An 18,623-nucleotide genomic window follows, 5' to 3' on the forward strand; every position below is an offset into this window, starting at 1 on the left:
CATACATACATACATACATACACACATACGTACATACGTCATACATACATACACACACATACGTACATACATACATACATACATACATACGTACATACATACATACATACATACGTACATACATACATACATACATACACACACACATACGTACATACGTACATACGTACATACGTGCATACATACATACACACACACATACGTACACACGTACATACGTACATACATACATACATACATACATACATACATACACACATACGTACATACGTACATACATACATACACACACACATACGTACATACATACATACATACATACGTACATACATACATACATACATACATACACACATACGTACATACGTACATACGTACATACGTGCATACATACATACATACATACATACACACATACGTACATACGTACATACGTACATACGTGCATACATACATACACACACATACGTACATACGTACATACGTACATACATACATACATACATACATACATACATACATACATACATACATACATACATACATACATACATGCATACATACATACATACACACACACATACAGACACATACACACACATACACACGTACACACATACACAATGTTGCGTTGCGTTGCGGCATTTTCCGGGAACTTAGCTGGCTCATCGAAGAGATCCCAGTTAATGGATAGTTTTGGAACTGCGCGACCTTTTCTCCTTCCGTTGTGAAGAAAAATGTTTCTCGATGGAGACGCTAAAACTTTTTTACTGACGACAGAATAGTCCATTTTGTTATGGTGCCCTCCACCAGACGATTTCCACATCTAGCGTAGAGAAGAGGGCTAGTGAAATTTGCGAGTTTCCCTGTATGGTCGATAGTGATAAACTCAGAAAACTTCGTTTTCTGCTCCTCCTCTCAACTTCTCACTGTCGCATGTTCCTAAGAACAAAAGAGTATGTAATAAGTGAGACCTACCTGCTGTTCTCACACAACAAAAGTAACGTATTAATTCTGCACAGGGAACTACCGTGAACAAGAGTGTCAGATAACGTTTACGTTAAAATTGTTTCCATAATTAAAATTTCATCACTACTGAAAGCGGAGAGTGAACAAGAAAAGTCACACCTACTTCCAATGTAGGTACTCACTCCACCCTTCCATACTTCGAACTGGCGTCACAAACAGCATCTACAAAGCGAGTATAACCACAAACTAATTCTAAGGCAAAAACTATTTGGTAGACTTCAATGTTCTGTGTGAATGCAGTGATGGTCGTTTTTTAAATTCCACAATGTCTTTTGACAGCTGCATTTGCGCCTTGCAAGAGAACGACTTTACCAGCACTAACGATTAACATCTGCTTAGATGGAGTTTCCTTTTTGGAAAGATGACAACACTTTGGGTTTATGTATTCATTTGTACGAGTTGAAGTTTGGTTCCAAGCTCAGCTCGAGTTCTTCGGAGATCTGTCGCTTCTCATATCTTCATATTCAAAGGAATCGATGTCGTCGAAAACAAGCGCAGATCGGCGACATCCTCTCAGTATGCCTGAGTGATACTGGAACACTTAATTTTGCACTTTTTTTGGACGATTGATGGCATAAACAATCAGCCGAACAGTAATCTAACAATATAACATTGGCTATAACAAAAGGAATTAAACATTTCGGGAAAGGTATGTAAAAAGCATGAATAATGCAGGTCCCTGGAAAGTAGTTTTAACCTAAATAGGGCCTATGAAACAACGAATAAAATCGAGCTTTGAGCTTTTCAGATGCCAATTCCCAACAAAGAACTCTGTTTCCTAGAGTTTGCGCACAATTCTCTGCTGTTGGTTAATCATCCAGGCAGGTTAAAACGGTGGTCGCAGCGCAGCCGCGGTAGCCAGGATTGCAACAAGCGCAGGTGAACGATATACTTGCGCTAATTACTGCAGCGTGGCGGAGTTATCGATACACCTCAACACGTAAAGATATGTTGTCACAAACGCCATGACTTCCTCGTGATATACACACGAAAGAAAATTCAATTCTATGAGAATTAATGACTCGTCCACTTTTTAAATATGAGTCATTTTATTTTCTTTCATCAATACAATTTGGATCCATCGTGTACTTTGACCGCTTCTTCAAACTCTTTGTTCTCTTATTTTTGGAAAGTTTGTTGCAGGTACTACATCGAAAAGGTGAGATAAATGCTAACCTTGACAAAGAGAGGAGGAAGAACAGGGAGACTACGGGTGCACAATTTGTAAGTTGTTCTTGATGTATTTGAATTCTCAATTTTCTGACTGGTTGCTTGGCTTGTTAGAGGGAGGGTTCGCTCTTGAAGTCTCTAATTCCCGGATTTCTAGAAGGTGTCCACGTTTCTCGGAAACTACGCTCCGAAATAGAGAGAGAGAGAGAGAGGGGGGGGGAGGGGTGACGGTAAAGAGAGTCCCGGCGGATTTTTCGCGAATGCCCTCGAGACATTACGTGTCCAGTGGATACGCGAACATATCTCGACGTGATCACGTTCCAGTCGTTCATGGAGACGCGTAAAACCAGTCTTAGATGCTCTTCTGACCACAAGAATAAAGAACTATACAGTTATTAGGAAATTACCGAATAAATGAAAGAACAATGTAGTTAAGAGTACATGTCATTTTGTATGGTGTTCTAATAAGAGGATCGAAAGCGAGTTTTCTCTAGATATTACCTCCAGAATGTGGGGAACGGTCAAGAGGTACCCGTATGATGTGCCGCCGCGTATCCAGGAGGCTAATGAGCGTCGTTAATTGCACCGCGCGTCTCCTGATACCGTCATAATCGCTACAGTAGCCTGACTGCTCCTCTTGTGCTACGTCTTCAAGATGCCCCGCCCACGCCTCCCTCCCCTCCCATTTCGCCACGTCTACCGCTCTTACGACGATTTTTTGTCGCCGCACCTACAGCTCTTATGATGCGCTTTTAAAATCGAATGGAAAGGAAAGAACATGATATTAGATGTTGTTCGAAGGTCTACATAAAGTGTGCTTGTATGTTAATATAATAGAAGGAAAGAATGAAATAGATTTGTATAAGTGATATGCCATTTAGAAATATTATCCTGTCTCGACTTGTTAGGTGGGAAACACTCATTCATCTCTGGGAATGCAGGAGATGTTTCAAAAAATGTCCCACTGATCGGTGTTATGCTATCATCTTTACTTTTTTCTTCGCTTTCTAAGGATTTCTTTTTGCTCATCTAGCTGGGTAAAATTGACGTCCAACGATCAACGAGGCGCGAATAATGCCTCACAGACATACACTGTACCTAAAGGTATATCTCGAAGATACAAAGGTCTCTGTTCGCCACTAATATACCTAACCTGTCATATCGATTTTATACAGAGAATAGATAGAAATGAAGCGATAAAACGCTGTTGAAAGAAGTTTGAAGAACCATACAATTTCAAATTTCCATTATATAAAACTGTATAAAACGTACAAGCATGTATTGAAATATTTGACATGTGCTGTATATAAACATTATATCTATGTAAAATTTTGAAAAAGTAAAATGTAGAAAGGAGTTTAAAGAATGTATACAAAGTAATAAGCGCATAAATTTACTGTTATTATAGCTGCTGCAGTTGAAGCTAAACACGAATTCGCTGAATGGCATCGTGACAAACAAATACTTATGCACTGCTAGTTTATATCGAAGACATAGGGCATGAAATGTGTTAAATTATGAGATGTGTGGAAGTATATGCATGTTATTCTTTTCCCTGGAGCATCTTTTTGAGATAATTTTTACTTATGTAAAGTTACATTGGATGGAAGGATCTACTTCTTCCCTTTTATTCCCAATAATATGCGCTTAGTTTACTATATCCGTACATCAGAATTCGCTGCGGCAATTCGTTCTTCACTCCCTCTCCAAAACTCGCACTATCTACCGCTTCGTCGCGGCACGAAAGTCGCGCGCGGCGTTGATCAGAGAGCAATAGGTAGGCGGGGTGTAGGTGATCTCAGGCGGTCGTGGAGAATGTATAGCTGGTGGAGCGGTCGTAATTACGCGGAGGAGCGCGGTGCTGAAGGGAGGACAGGAGCGGTCAGCCGGTTTTCACGGGTACCTCTTGCCTCGCACCCCCAGAATGTCTAGAAATCGCAAAATGAGCTCTTTTTCTGGCATAGGTCAGAAATACGGAACGTCCTTCCGTCTGGAAATAAATTAGGCTACAAAAAAGCTTTTGATCTGCAGAATAACGATGATCGTTATTCCCGTTACTTTTGAAAGCTAGTGTTTTTCATTCTTAACGAAAATTATAATATTTGAAGCTACTAGATCTTTCTCTCATATTTCACGAGAGGATTTCTCCTGCTACTGGTACAGTTACAAGTTTACCTCACATCACAACTTTCCAGTGTCTGATTCTCAGAAAAAAATAAGTAGTTCGTGAATTAAATCCTGGCCAGTGAGGCAGCGTATGATTAGCGGTAGGTAAGTAGAGTCGGCTATTTAAGTGCCAACGAAGGTAAATCTCTTTAGGATACGCACCATAGTTAATTGAGGCATGAGCGGGGCATGCTCGAAAGTCCACCGAGACTCTCTTTACACGCACCCAACTAGGGGGACAAGAATTTCAGGGGTGCGGGACAAGAGGTACCCGTGAAAACCGGCTGACCGCTCCTGTCCTCCCTTCGGCACCGTGCGCCTCCGCGTAATTACGGCTGCCGCTCTACCAGCTAGATATCCTCCACGACCGCCTGAGATCACCTACACCCCGCCTCCCTATTGCTCTCTAATCAACGCCGCGCGCGACTTTCGTGCCGCGACGAAGCGGTGGATAATGCGAATTTTGAAGGAGGGAGTGAAAAACGAATTGCCGAGGCGAATTCTGGTGTACGGATATAGTAAACTAAGCGCATATTATTGGGAATAAAGGAGAAGAATAAGTAAAAATTATTTCAAGAAGATGCTCCAGGGAAAAGACTAACACGCATATATTTTCAAACGTCTCATAATTTAACACATTTCATGCCCTAAGTTTTCTATATAAACTAGCAGTGCATAAGTATGTGTTTGTCACGATGCCATTCAATGAATTCGTGTTCAACTTTCAACTGCGGCAGTTATAATAGCAGCAACATTATGCGCTTATTACTTTGTATACATTCTTTAACTTCTTTCTACATTTTACCTTTTCAAAATTTTACATAGATATAATGTTTATGTAGAGCAAGTATTGAAATATGCCAATATTTGACATATTTCAATACTTGCTTGTACGTTCTATACAGTTTTATATAATAAAACTTTGTATGGTTCTTCAAACTTCTTTCAACAGCGTTTCATCACTTCATTTCTATCTGTTTTCTGCATTACATCAATATGAAAGGTTAGGTGTATTAGTGGCGAACAGAGACCTTTGTATCTTGGAGATATACCTTTAGGTACAATGTATGTCTGCGAGGCATTATTCGCGCCTCCTTAATCGTTGGATGCCAGTTTTACCCAGTTAGATAAGCAAAAAGAAATCCATAGAAAGCGAAAAATAGTAAAGAGGATAGCATAACATTAATCAGTGGGATATTTTTTGAAACATCTCTTGCATTCCCAGAGATGAATGAGTGCTTTCCATCTAACAACTCGAAACTGGGTAATTTCATTTTCACTCGCATTTCTAAATGACATGTCACTTGTACAAACCTATTTCCGCCGCGCTTACAGCTTTTATGATGCGCTTTTAAAATCGAACGGAAAGGAAAGTACCTGGTGTTAGATGTTGTTCGAAGGTCTACATAAAATGTGCTTGTTAGTTAATATAAAAGAAGGAAAGAATTTCATTCTTCATATAAAAGAAGGAAAGAATGAAATTCTTTTATATGAAATGAAATTCTTTCCTTCTTTTATATTAACTAACAAGCACATTTTATGTAGACCTTCGAACAACATCTAATATCATGTTCTTTCCTTTCCGTTCGATTTTAAAAGCGCATCATAAGAGCTGTAAGCGCGGCGGAAAAAAATCGCCGTAAGAGTGGCAGACGCGGCAAAATGGGTGGGGAGGGTGGCGTGGGCGGGGCGTCTTGAAGACGTAGCACAAGAGGAGCAACCAGGCTACTGTAGCGATCATGACGGTATCAGGAGACGCGCGGTGCAATTAATGACGCTCATCAGCCTCCTGGATACGCGGCGGCACATCATACGGGTACCTCTTGACCGTTCCCCGAATTTCAGCGATTGCTATCTTGAGAAAGTCTTCTGCTACTACTTGCATTCTTCTTTTTTCGAATTCTGGTTCATATACATTGGTTTCACCAGATTCAGTCGAACTGAATTGCTGCACCATTGCTGCGACTTGGTGCACAATCTTAGTTTGTTGCCAATCTTCTCTTCAGCTAATTCGCTGGGACACTACAAATCATTATGCGAATCAAAACTTAATTGTTAAAATTGCAATTATATTAAGTATTTCACAAGACATCTTCTGCAGGTTATTGCATGTGTTAGTTGATTTGCCGTAGCATATTGGGTCAACAGTTTGTGTTGAAGAAAAATTATATAGGCAACTGCAAAAGCGAAGGAGCGTGCTGCCTGGTTCACAGACCTTGCCCGAGGGAAAGCACTTTCCCAACTAGCTAAAAAAGTTCCGACAATTAAGCGTCGGGAGGAAGGACTAGATTATTTGTGTGACTACAGGTGCGGTTACATTTTTCTTGAATACATGAAAGGGCGACTGTTAAATCATGCTTTAGGATACCAGCGTTTCGGGCGTTATGGTACCTTAAGGTGACAGCTGCCCTTACGGGAAGCCCTAGTACAGCTAAACAAAAGAAATCTATAAGTGATTTGTTTTCTGCAGGTATGTTTGTAAGAAACATCGCATGATGGTTTGCGCGGAAGCTTGTTTCTCACTTATTATTTCAAGGTGTAGAAAACGTAAAAGTTAAAGTCTCCAGAATACAAAGACATATTTGTGAAAGCCATCAAGGAACTAACCACTCGAATGTGGGACGTAAACGATCTATCGACGTGTCCTATTTATAAGGACCGTTGGCTTTACATATCCAATTTGAGCAAATGCGCGTTTGAGGTTTGTTGATTTGTCTTTGCTAATGTGTGTATGTGCTGTCGGGTTTTAGTTGAAGATTTTGCGTTTTGCCTTATACTGAGTTATTTATTTGCTTGTGTTCCAACCAACAATAATGCCACATATTTTGTATGACTTCACAGATAGATTTGAATAGTTGTGCATGCTAACAACTTCCTTTCCGATTGCGTAGTTACATTTTTTCTCAAGGATGGCGTGATTGAACGGCAAGACTTTCTGAATGAACTGTGCGATATATTCTCTGATTATTTCGTTAGGAGAATCAAAAACGAAGAGAAATTACCTCAGTTAAGGTTAGCATAAAGACCTTTCCTTGTTTGTAAGTTCATTAGCTAAAATGTTTATACAATTTTCAGGATATACCTTCTATTCCTTGCTCAATTTTTGCGTCATATTAATAACAACCTCATTCTTGCGCGTCGTCTCGCTCATATGATCGCTATGAAACTGCGTTTGTACAAAATGGAGTACGATGAACAAAACAATACGTAATTTCTTTTTTGTTACCAGTCATCAGCACTACCATTTTGTTACCATTTACTCGTAAACACAGTTGAATTCGTACTTATTCTGTCAGTGTTAGGTAGCTAGGCAAGTTAGCCATGCCAAGTCTAAGGTTGAGAAGATTCCGCCATTCATTACAACAACATTTGCGAGAAATGTTGCTTCTTTTGAAGTTAGTATGCCATTAAATAGCAAGTTTAAGGTGGAAGTTAGTATTTAGTTAGATATGTGTATATAGCAGTTATTTACGAGTATCACAGAAATCATTTTGCGAATGATTTCGCAATTTCGTACATTTCGTTTAAAATCAGCAGAACTGTGAGATACGGAATACACATGTGTATACACTGTGCTACAGTTGTTGCACATTTATTCGGAGTCGTATGCGTCTTTCGAAATTAACGTCGTTCTCAATTTAGTGTTAGCAAGGGATCGGAAGCATTCACAGCGTTGATTAAATGTTCGGCTTTGCGGCCTGTTATTCATGTTCTTTCCGCGGTTCTACAAAATATTGTTATCGATGCCCCAGCTGCTGTAATATGGAATAAATTTAAGGTATGAATGCATATTTCGGTTAGGCGTGCTGATTTTATGGGCGTTAAGGTTTCAACAACGGACAAACTTCCCTTCATTTTATCGCAGTTGTGTGGTTCTCCCCTAGATCTTCTACCTTGTCCTGTGCACGAATTACCCCTACCTCCAGGTAGAGGTGGGTTTTTGCAGCTTATGGAGTTGTCCTCAACTGCTAACTACAGTCGGCTTAAAACATGTGTCCACTCGTCATGTTAGAACATGTCGACGTTATAACATGACGAGTCGACGTATCCTCGATGAAGACATGCTCTGAGCTTCCTCTACAGCTTGCGGGAAACTCCCTAGAAATCTTTTGTTTTTGTTTTTTATACACCTTCGCTATTTTTTTTTCGTATAACTGTGCATGAATAAGTATATGTAGTCTTAACAAAGTTGTTTCGAATCAGTTTTATCTTTGTTTTGCGCCTTTGACTACTATGTGTTAATAGTTTGCACAGATTCAAGTTTGTATCTTATTTTCAGCATAGAGTTAAGGATAAAGTTTCTCGCGTTAATTAATCCGCTTGGGATGCGCCCTCACGTTCACTCCAATTCAGAAGATGCACCCCCACGTTCACTCCAATTCAGAATAGTTTGAGGTTTACGAACGTGTATCTGGCCCATACAATGACTTGCGGTGGCTAGCCGATGTGTCAAGTCAGTGTTTTTATCCTCCCAGATAAGTCTGGTACCAATTTATCGACCCCGGAGGGATGAAAGGCTTGGTGAGCACTAGAGCGGATTCGAACCTCCGATTGATTGTGCTGGGAGCGGAACCTCTAACCGCTACACTACATCCGCCCCATTTTTAGCATAAATCTGTATAGTTAACGTTTGTTGTAATCGCAATCGTAGCATAATCCCAAAGTCTGTCCTAGAAGGCTGAACCGAAACAGCCGGAAAAAAACCAGAAATCCAGGAAGCAGAAATCCAATTCCTGTGAATTGAAGTCTTTGAGTAGGTGCTTTGGAATCAGGACACATTTCGGAATTACCGAAAATGGATTTTTTCGTATTATGACCACGGAAAATGAAAATCGTGGACAACTACACAAACAATGAGACAGAAATTAAACCTTTGCAAGCTAACATCTTAACAGAATCCCAAGTACAAGACGAATACCAAAACTAATGGAAAAGGAGTTCACTAAGGGCATGCAATCCTATCCATGCGCTACTATAAAAAAATATACTATACTATAAAAAGTGAAAACCCTAAAAGGGAGAAAGGAAAGAGATTCGGGGATTTCCGCATATTGCCGCGAGAGCTCAGTGTACGTTTTCACCGAGAACGCGTGGCGTCGTCATGTTGAAACGCATTTTACCGATTATATTTCTTTTAAGAGTCTGAAAGATTTGTGGAACTTCTAAAATTCCGGACGACAGAAATTGTGCGCCGAAGTCAGGCTGTAGAGGATAAGTGGTCTTTCAACCAAAAGGAACAATTCGCATTCGGTTAGTTTAGGATTTCTTATGCATATGCGTCTGTGGATATGCAGTTCGTGTAAAAAGCGGTGATTTTTTTTCCTTTCATGAATCTTTTTAAATCATCTGACTATACTATCGCACCTGTTTATCTGACAGCAATTACTGTGGTCTCCTTGTATACTGGTAACGGTGTCGTGATTTTAACCGTACAAATTAAGTTGTTTTCAAATGTTTGTTTTGTTCTCATGTAATTTTGCGTGCAGTGAAGTTTCTTTTTTCGTCTGGTGCAGCTTTCAGTGATTTTTTTTTATACATTCGACTTCAGCTAAATTAGTGAATGGATGCCTCAATGTAATTGGCATTTTGGATTCGATGGATGTCCTTGAGCCAAATATTCTCCCAGCTGTGGCAACGAGAATCTTCAATTTTAGATCTGAAAATTGGGCTGAAGAGGTCCTGATAAGGTATTGTCTACAGAATTCCTTCAATTTTCATTTTATTTGGAGAGCAATCAACCTTATTCAACCTTTTCGTAGGATAAAATTAATGTTGCATTGGGCCGTTACTGCTGAACGTGAAGGTAGTCATAGAGCAATTATCGTAACTAAAGTAAGTCTTCCCTGTCATCGTTCTACTTCTTTTTGTTCATCTGGACATATTTGCATTTCAGCTCATTTATCAACAAGTATTGAATCAACAGTCCTATATGTTTGGGCCTTTTCACGTGCAAGACATAATTTTGAATTACTTTTATACCGAAGCTCCCACGCATGGTTCGAAGTATTACCACCAGGAGTTTGCGTCATTAGTCACTTTATTCATTGAGCTTTCACGATTCAAGCTATTTGTTCACGACTGGTATGTTTTCTGAATTATGCCATCTCAGCTTCTTTCCATGTTCTTTTGCTTTAGTTTTTGGCTGCCATTTTTGGATTTTTTCTTTCAGTTTTGTCAAGGAACTTATCAAATCTGGTGAACTTAGCTATCAGCGTCCGGTCATGAATAAATTTAAGAGTGAGACCATACACGCTGATGCTATATCTTCTTCTCTGATATCTGCTCAGGCAAGTAACATGTCGTTTACCTCTCTCTAACCGTATAAAACTGGTTTAAAATGTGGAACATTATTCCATATTTAGTGACAAACTGAATTCTCTTACTTTTTTTTTGCTAGCAGGATTTTTATAGTCCTGCGAATGAACATTTTGTGTTCATGATTGAGACTGTATCTGGATCAACCACCCACCTGCCCAAAATATTACTGTTTCTCAAAAAAAGTGTTGTTCCCCGTTCTGCTATCGTGTCGTATTGGTAGTTCTTTTTTCAAATAACGACAGTGCTTTGACTATCTTAAGAAATCTTACTCCCTATTTTCGTCGAATACATTTTCCCACGACAGGTTTCTCATCTGTTTTAAGTTATTTTGAAAGGAAAAGACAAGTTCGATTAGGTATTATAGCAAATTCCCTCCTCCATGCTCGCATAATGTCCGTTTTTTTTTGTCAGCTTCTTTCACAACAAAGTTCCGGGTCAAAACTGAAATCCTTCAATTTTTCATGCCCAACTTTGGGGTTTTCAGCGGAAACGAAACCGTATTGGATGTGTTGTCTATTGTTTAATTCGAAACGGAGCGAACTCTGAACCGAGATATTAGCTGTTCATTTCTTTTCGCAAGCATTTTCGCAGTACAGAATTTTCGCAAACACTGACGAGCGAGCTCTAACTGCACATTTTCCTGCAATGGTAGATAACTTTTTCAAAACAAAACTTTTGCTTCCTTATTTGGTACTACCGCATTACATCATCCAACACCTCATTGTTCGATCTCTGTTTTGATCTTGATTTTCATCTTAACTGAACAACTTAGGCGAAGGGAGTTACTTTGCCAACCACGCTAAAGTGAGGGGGTGGAGGGCAGGCTCCGACTATCGCATGTATGGAGGTGAATACAGTACAGACAAATCGGCCTTTATTGAAATGTTGAAAGAGCGATTACGTTGTTTTTTATTTGATAGCACAAATTGTGCTATTTTTATTTGGCCGTCAATATTCGCTACGGGTCACAGTAATCATCAGATCCTCCGAAAAAGATCAACAATGATTTTTTGGTCTAATGTCTAAACTCATTTATGATGTTGTCATCCTCGGCTAGGCGAGTGATTTTGGCTCTATTGATTCGCAGCGAAATACACGAACATCATGCCGCCATAGGCATATGTTAAACCGCCCTTCGGGACTGGCAGAACGTGTTTTTTCCCGGAGTCAGCCGGCAGTATGCCATGACGTTCACGGCCAACCGCTATTGCGCCCGAAGTCCAGTACTTGGTCGACTTCGTTGGCGAAAATCGCCAAAGTCGCCTCATAGTCTATCTTGTGCGCGACAACGGTTTCATAGAGAATCGGGTGGTCGACTGTTCCCATGTCGCTCAGCGAAGACTACGGCCGGTCCATTTACCATTTGATTGTACTCCGAAATACCACCGCATTGTTGAAGGATTTCAAAGATCTTGAAGGTTATCTTTATGCTTTGTAGCCCTCTTTTTGGAGAATGGCATCGAGAATTTGTCTAGCAAATGGCTTGATGTGGACAATGTTGTTGGCGATTATATTGCTATCCAGTGATTTGTTTCAGTAAAATGAGAAAGGATACAAAACAAACGTTGCAAGAAAACAATACATTGTTGACGAACCTGATGTTGTCATATCATTTGTGGACTCCATTCATAATTAGTGAAGGTTTTTTTTGAATCAGAAGAGGCATCGAATAACACTCCTTGATGTGGTTAACAATGCATAATATTGCATATACCTTTTTCTCATATTAGTTTGAGGATCTAACGCCGGAGGAACCTCCTAAGCCGACTGGGTTAATAACTTTCAAACAAGTGGAGAAAGATGAACCTGTTTATCTAAATGACACTATGTCTGTAAATGATCGAATTCTAATTCAGGTATTTCAAATATTTTTTTTTCTCTTCTATGCATTTGTATCTGATTTCCTCAGATGCCTCTTCGTCAAACAGAGGAACATCGGAGTGAGGCAAATCAGAGGGCGCTTGTGCTGTATGGTATGGATCATGCGCGTGAAAATCACAAGTCTGAAATGAAGAAGGTGTGCAATGGACTTGTTTTGGCTTTGCCTAGGTTTGCGGCTTGTGTGATTTGACTAAGATGCTGTCTTCTAGATTGCAAAAGAAATATGCAAGATTTGGCAGAAGAAAATATATGTGCAGTTTACTGAAGGTAACGAAGCACCGTTTTGGAAGCAATCCATCAATTCTCAAAGAATCCTGGAAATTCTTGCGAGATTCAGGTTTGCGAAACTATGAAGCCAATGGATTTACTTTCAATATCGTCTCAGTACACCCTATCTAAGCATGTCACTCATTTTCTCCTAATAATTATTTGATTTCGGGCTTCGTTGCATTGTTTAACTACTAGTTTTCTATACTGTTATTACTGCCCTAATAAATTAAGTGACCCTAAACAATTGTCATATTTTTGAAGTCTCTGAATTTCGAGAACAATTCATTTTAAAGACAAAATTATAGCAGGCGTCTTCTTTGACTTCCATTAGTGTTGCCACGAGCTTGCTATGCACTTTAATATGTCATTAATACAAGATGATAATAACATGATAGCCTTTCTTTGTGACCTCAGTGATTACAGGAGCCAGACATACTACGATCAAATGATGATCTGTGGCTGGTGTGCGGAATCCTTTTCTGATATGATCCGTGATTTCGTATTGGGTCACTCACTCCAGATGCCTACCTCTGAGGGGCTTGACATCATTTGTGGCATGTTTGAGTCAGCTCAATACATCTATGGAATATTCGAACTTTGTGAAGCAGTTGGTTTTGCGCATGTAATCAATAAGGTGAACCACTACTTCATTAACAGAACGTTTCCTGATTTAGGTGACTCCGTTACTACCTTGTGCTGAGAAAGTGATTCGCTCTTTGGCTGCAGATGTGATACCAGGAAGTTTGTCAGGCCAGTTGGGATATGTATTTGTTGCCTACATCTGCACTCATTGGCATTACTTCCTGCATTCGGATCTTGCTCCAACCATCACCAATCAGTATGTTTTCCGAGCTCAGCAATACAGTTTCCTTGTTCCTAGCTACTTTTATTGCAAACTTCTCTCGCTCTTTTGATCCTGTTCATAAGTAGTTCCTTAGATTGTATGAGCTCATCGAACGGATGATCCGAGCACACGAATATCCTATGACCAGTTGGGGTCGAACTATCGCAGCATTTGTTTATCACTCGAAGAGTCAGTTGAAAAAGAGTCAAGTGAGAGTAATTTCGTCGCGTTTTGTTCTTTACTTACCCATTGATACACTTAAGAAGGGTGTTTTGCAGTTTTCTGACATCAAACTACACGGAACTCGTGATGATTTTCGTCACGTTTTTAATCATGGCAGCTCTTCATATAACGGAGGAAGCAGATATAATGCGTTGTTCTTTAAGGACGTGTTTGAAAAAAAATTGTAAGTTTTCACCGCTCTAAAAATTCCTTATATATCTGGTTAAATTTTTAAAAGTTGCTCTGTGCTTTTCTCTTTTAAGTACTTGTGACTTTTTCAGTGATGTTCAGAACATTTCAGTAATGCTCTTTAACGTGGAATATATTGCAGCTGGTGGTTCCTTTCTGAGCTCTCATAAATGAATTTAGGAGATTTTTCTCTTATCACGAATACAAGAAACGACTTCCATCGTTTGGGCAGCTTTACAATCGTTACTCGTTTGTCATAAACTCTTTCATTGCCGCTAAGGTATAAGAATGTCCCTTCATTATCGTAGTTACTCAGCGTGTTGTCACTTATATTTCAGAATTTCTTACGTGATCATGATCGGTTATCTGACTTGGCTGCTTTCTGCGGCCACATTTCCGCTCAGATACCTGCACTAGCGGACGAATGGGTTTTTTTTAAAGTCTAGTTCATGCTTAGTCTGTTACAGATTCCGTGGAAATATGAGAGATGGGAAACTGTAACTTTCATTGATCGCTAGTATTGCTGTGCATTGTTTTCCTCTTTTTAGTTAAGCATTATAGGTTGCTGCCATAAAGGCGCTTTGCTGCACGAGTGTGAGCCAGCATACAGGATATGGCGAGCTGATTGCGTACATTGATGTTCGTATTTTCTACCGCATGATAGACTTTTTCTCGAATTCGTTTTTTTTCAGATTAATGATTGCTCGACGCATTATCCTATAGCAACATTTATAATGCTGCTTGCGGGGAAATACGCATTCAGCGTTCCACGACTAGTAACTGAATTGCTTAATAATGCTTTTCCTGTTATCATGAAAAGGGAACATAGTTCTTTCGTTTCCGGGAGATATAATTGTAAGTGGGGTTGATGGAAGACGTAGTCTGTGTAATTAGCCGCAATAGCAATCCTAATATTTCAGTAATCGGAAGAGGCGAATATGACTGTGAGCCTGGGGCTTGCTTGACGCTCCTTATCCTTGTTCAAATCAGCTGTGCTTCAGATGAACCTTTTCACAGTAAGGGACACTAAACATTTCACGTCTTGATTCCTTTCCTAATTCTCATTCTAGGACGCTTATTCGCAATTTTGTAACTGACTGATCACTGATATTTGACTACCTATAATATTTCATATCACAGGCTTCTTCGAAGCATCTGAATCTGGTCATTTGCGAAAATGAGCTATTTTGATTATGTGCGCATGAAGTCATGACGCTTTCTTACCTTTTTTCAACACTGCTGATGTTTACTTTGCGTCTCCTTCATTTTAGAGATACCAGCGATTCTGTTGTACTTTATGTACAGCCAACGTTAGTCCGCAATATGTACCACCAGTTAAGATTTTTCCTCAGTATCACAAATTAGGAACATATGAGGAATGTAAGTAGAAGTGTTAGCATTGATTTTACCAAACACATTGTTATGAAATGGGAACGGAATGGAGCTTGGAACAGTTAAATAGATTACTGTTTAGTGAATATTTCTGTCTGATTAAGTCCGAGTATTTGTAGCATTGTGGCGAAAATAGCCATCATTTCGTTGTTACTATGCCTATGACCCATTTTTGGCCTAAAGTGCTGTTCAGTATCCGAACATTATGTGGGCGGAACTCCAAGGACTAAACTGTTGGCCAAATGCGCGGACGAGCTGATACTCTCCATGATTCATTGGTAAACCATTTTGTTGACCTTCTCGTCCATTTTATCTGCAGTTGTTTTGATTTATTTTGATTCAGCTCTTAGGGTAGTTCAGGTGTGAGATGGATAATGTGCTTTTTCCTATGCTGAGCAATATCTGCATTCTCATGGACACCTTGAGGGCGAGGTTTAAGGATCTCGAGTACGTTCAAAAAGGTTTTTTTTCTCTGACTATATGAATATATAAGACTTATGAGAATCTTTGAAATCTTTCCATACAACTCGTACAAGAACAATGAATTGCTTTTTTTGGGACTTTAATATATTTTCTCAACTATACTTGTGGCTTTACATGCCTTCTTCGTTTTATCATTTCCACATTCATGTTGCACTGGCAACACTCATCGTCTGTCCTTATGAGCTCTACAAAAATTTGCTCAAACTTTTCTTTATATCAGTAGAATTTCTTACTTGTATTTGGATGCCCGAACCTACCTGTTTATCCTATATTTTTGTACTTTTAATATAAAATATTCACAACTATGGAATTTTTATTCATGGCACAGTGTTTAGGTTCGTTATATCTGATAGGAAATGTCTGGGGCTAAAAAGAACCCTATTATCAAGGAGTGCTTATCGTGGGCGAGTCGCTTAAAGGCAGCATACCACAAATCTGAGGTGGTGCGGGTTTCAGGTGGAGTATCGGTATACCGGGTCCTAGACTATGGAGACGGGGGTAGTTCCGCTCATCTCTCCCTGCATCACTGTAAACAGCCGCCTCCAGAATGCTGTTTTGCACGACGCCATCTATTGCAGCGTTCCACCCCTTGCGCAGCCTCCGCCCTGGGATTCGTCGAAAATCAATTCAGACTGCCCCGATAGGTAGTAAGGGACGCTACGCGTGCAAGGGTGGCGCGCTGCAATAGAAGACATCGCACAAAACAGAATTCAGGGGCCGACTGCTTGCAGTGATGCAGGGAGAGAGATGAGCAGAACCACCCCGGTCTCCATAATCTACGACCCCATATACGGTTACTCCACCTGAAATCCGTACCACCTCAGATTCGTGGTAATTCCTTTAATCTTTAAGTTATAATTCACTCTAGACTCATCTACATTAAGACCATTTTTACTCAGTGGTATCCGTCCTCAAACTTCTTAAGGTAAAGTTTGAGATCCTATTTTAGAATCATGGAGCACTTCGGGAGTGCACACGGTTTCTCAGTTTTCATAATGACAACATTTCATATTTGTTTATTATGTCTTATGAGTCTTCTCTCTCTTATCATCTCTGTCTTGTCTTAGAATAGGCGATTACGTGGAAAAATTGCGTTATCTTACTTTATAAAAGGTTCATTTACCTTATTCCAATGCGCCGGTTGCATAATCACAAATGTAGCGAACACATCACCCCATGTTGTCGGCGTTCTTCCTCGAGGGATTCCTCTCTTGGCATCCACTCTAGCGTTCATTTAGTCCATCCACCGTCGGTTCTTCTCATAATGTGGCCGGTCCATCAATGCTCTGCTTTCGATATATATATATATATATATATATATATATGTACATACATGTATATATGTACATATATATATATATATATATATATACATATACATATACATATACATATACATATATGCCGCTGGGTCGCGAAGATGGGGTATCGCTTGTAAATCGGAGCTGCGAAGACTGGCTAAGTGTTGCATGCGACTGTTAAGTTTCATAAGATGTCTCTCAATGGGTGGAGTAGTAGCTTTATAGCAGCGGTGTCTACCCAGATCTCCGCTGCGTAATAGAGCAAGAAAACTGTCTAGTCGAACAGATGAGCGGGGATCTTGGTCCATAGGTTGGTCCGTAGCTTTCCTGACGGGTGCGAATGCTGCCCATGCTACTCTCATCCTTATATTCAGTTCTTCATTCAAGTCGTCTTCCATATTTATACAACGTCCGTGGTGTACGTTTGACAAAGTTTCCACGATTTGGGATCCTTCAAGTTGTATTCTTCCGCTCTCGCAGTAACCGTCCTCCTCGAACTGCGTCTTCTTTCTGTTTATTATCAGTCCTATTCCCTTCCCCGTTCCGTTTAATTCCATGGGCATCGTCTCGTCTTCAATGGTGCTTCTCGAGACGAGGACGATGTCGTTCGCAAAACGAAGGTCTGAGAGGAATCTTCCATCAGCACGTATGCCCCTTTCTTCCCAAGAAATTGATTTCATTATCCATTACAATGCAGCCGTGAGCAGCTTCTGCGATATAGTATCGCCTTCTAGTACTCCCTTTCCAATGGGTATGGTGAGAAGGCAGTGGGAAACCTGTATCGTGGAGGTGCATCGATCGTAGCAATTGGTTAATGTCTTCAAATATGACGCGTCCACACCTTGATCGACCAGCACTACAGTACTGCATTCGTTTCTACGCTGTCGAAGGCTTTCTCATAGTCGACGAAGGTTAGAACTAAGGGCAGGCGGTAGTCCCGCAAACCTCTATGACCCTCGACACGGTCTGGATGTGGTCCAAGCAGCTGAACCCTTGACGGAATCCAGTTGTCCTTGAGGCTGGCTTCATGCAACGTCCTGGATATGCGCGTGAGGATGATCTTGGTGAAGACTTTGTATGACACGCTCAGCAAGCATATTGGACGGTAGTTCCGAAGGTCCTCTCGATCACTTTTTTTTATGGATAAGAACGGTTCGTGAGGTCATGTGGAGATGATCTTGGTGAAAAATTTGTGGAAGGCGCTCAGCAGGCATATCCGACGGTAGCACCGAAGGTCCTCTCAGTCAGCGTTCTTATAAATAAGAACGGCTCACGATGTCTTCTACTGGTCTGGGGTCCTTTCTTTCTGAAGATAAGAGGTCATTAGAATCACATTAAGCGGATGAGCATCAGCAAGA

General features: G+C 40.2%; 1 protein-coding gene across 2 annotated transcripts in view; it reads left to right on the forward strand.

The window, feature by feature from the left end:
* The window catches only part of RB195_025000 (uncharacterized protein), a gene marked incomplete at both ends in the record, with an annotated part of 62,557 nt that overhangs the window by 25,664 nt on the left and 18,270 nt on the right, over window positions 1-18,623 (forward strand). For both annotated transcript variants that reach the window (XM_064212974.1, XM_064212976.1), the window contains 27 exons: window positions 2,173-2,253; window positions 6,539-6,672; window positions 6,729-6,835; window positions 6,933-7,066; window positions 7,274-7,377; window positions 7,441-7,572; window positions 8,008-8,143; window positions 8,192-8,297; window positions 9,505-9,615; window positions 9,914-10,052; window positions 10,125-10,197; window positions 10,259-10,446; window positions 10,535-10,652; window positions 12,414-12,539; window positions 12,593-12,700; window positions 12,774-12,901; window positions 13,258-13,441; window positions 13,509-13,672; window positions 13,773-13,887; window positions 13,957-14,084; window positions 14,270-14,369; window positions 14,428-14,517; window positions 14,651-14,728; window positions 14,782-14,944; window positions 15,010-15,105; window positions 15,675-15,759; window positions 15,842-15,928. In XM_064212974.1, the coding sequence (XP_064068855.1) occupies window positions 2,173-2,253; window positions 6,539-6,672; window positions 6,729-6,835; window positions 6,933-7,066; window positions 7,274-7,377; window positions 7,441-7,572; window positions 8,008-8,143; window positions 8,192-8,297; window positions 9,505-9,615; window positions 9,914-10,052; window positions 10,125-10,197; window positions 10,259-10,446; window positions 10,535-10,652; window positions 12,414-12,539; window positions 12,593-12,700; window positions 12,774-12,901; window positions 13,258-13,441; window positions 13,509-13,672; window positions 13,773-13,887; window positions 13,957-14,084; window positions 14,270-14,369; window positions 14,428-14,517; window positions 14,651-14,728; window positions 14,782-14,944; window positions 15,010-15,105; window positions 15,675-15,759; window positions 15,842-15,928 (3,215 nt within the window). The remainder of the gene's footprint in view (window positions 1-2,172; window positions 2,254-6,538; window positions 6,673-6,728; window positions 6,836-6,932; window positions 7,067-7,273; window positions 7,378-7,440; window positions 7,573-8,007; window positions 8,144-8,191; window positions 8,298-9,504; window positions 9,616-9,913; window positions 10,053-10,124; window positions 10,198-10,258; window positions 10,447-10,534; window positions 10,653-12,413; window positions 12,540-12,592; window positions 12,701-12,773; window positions 12,902-13,257; window positions 13,442-13,508; window positions 13,673-13,772; window positions 13,888-13,956; window positions 14,085-14,269; window positions 14,370-14,427; window positions 14,518-14,650; window positions 14,729-14,781; window positions 14,945-15,009; window positions 15,106-15,674; window positions 15,760-15,841; window positions 15,929-18,623) is intronic.

This window comes from Necator americanus, chromosome X, assembly GCF_031761385.1.
Source record: "Necator americanus strain Aroian chromosome X, whole genome shotgun sequence".
NCBI classification, from domain to species: domain Eukaryota; kingdom Metazoa; phylum Nematoda; class Chromadorea; order Rhabditida; family Ancylostomatidae; genus Necator; species Necator americanus.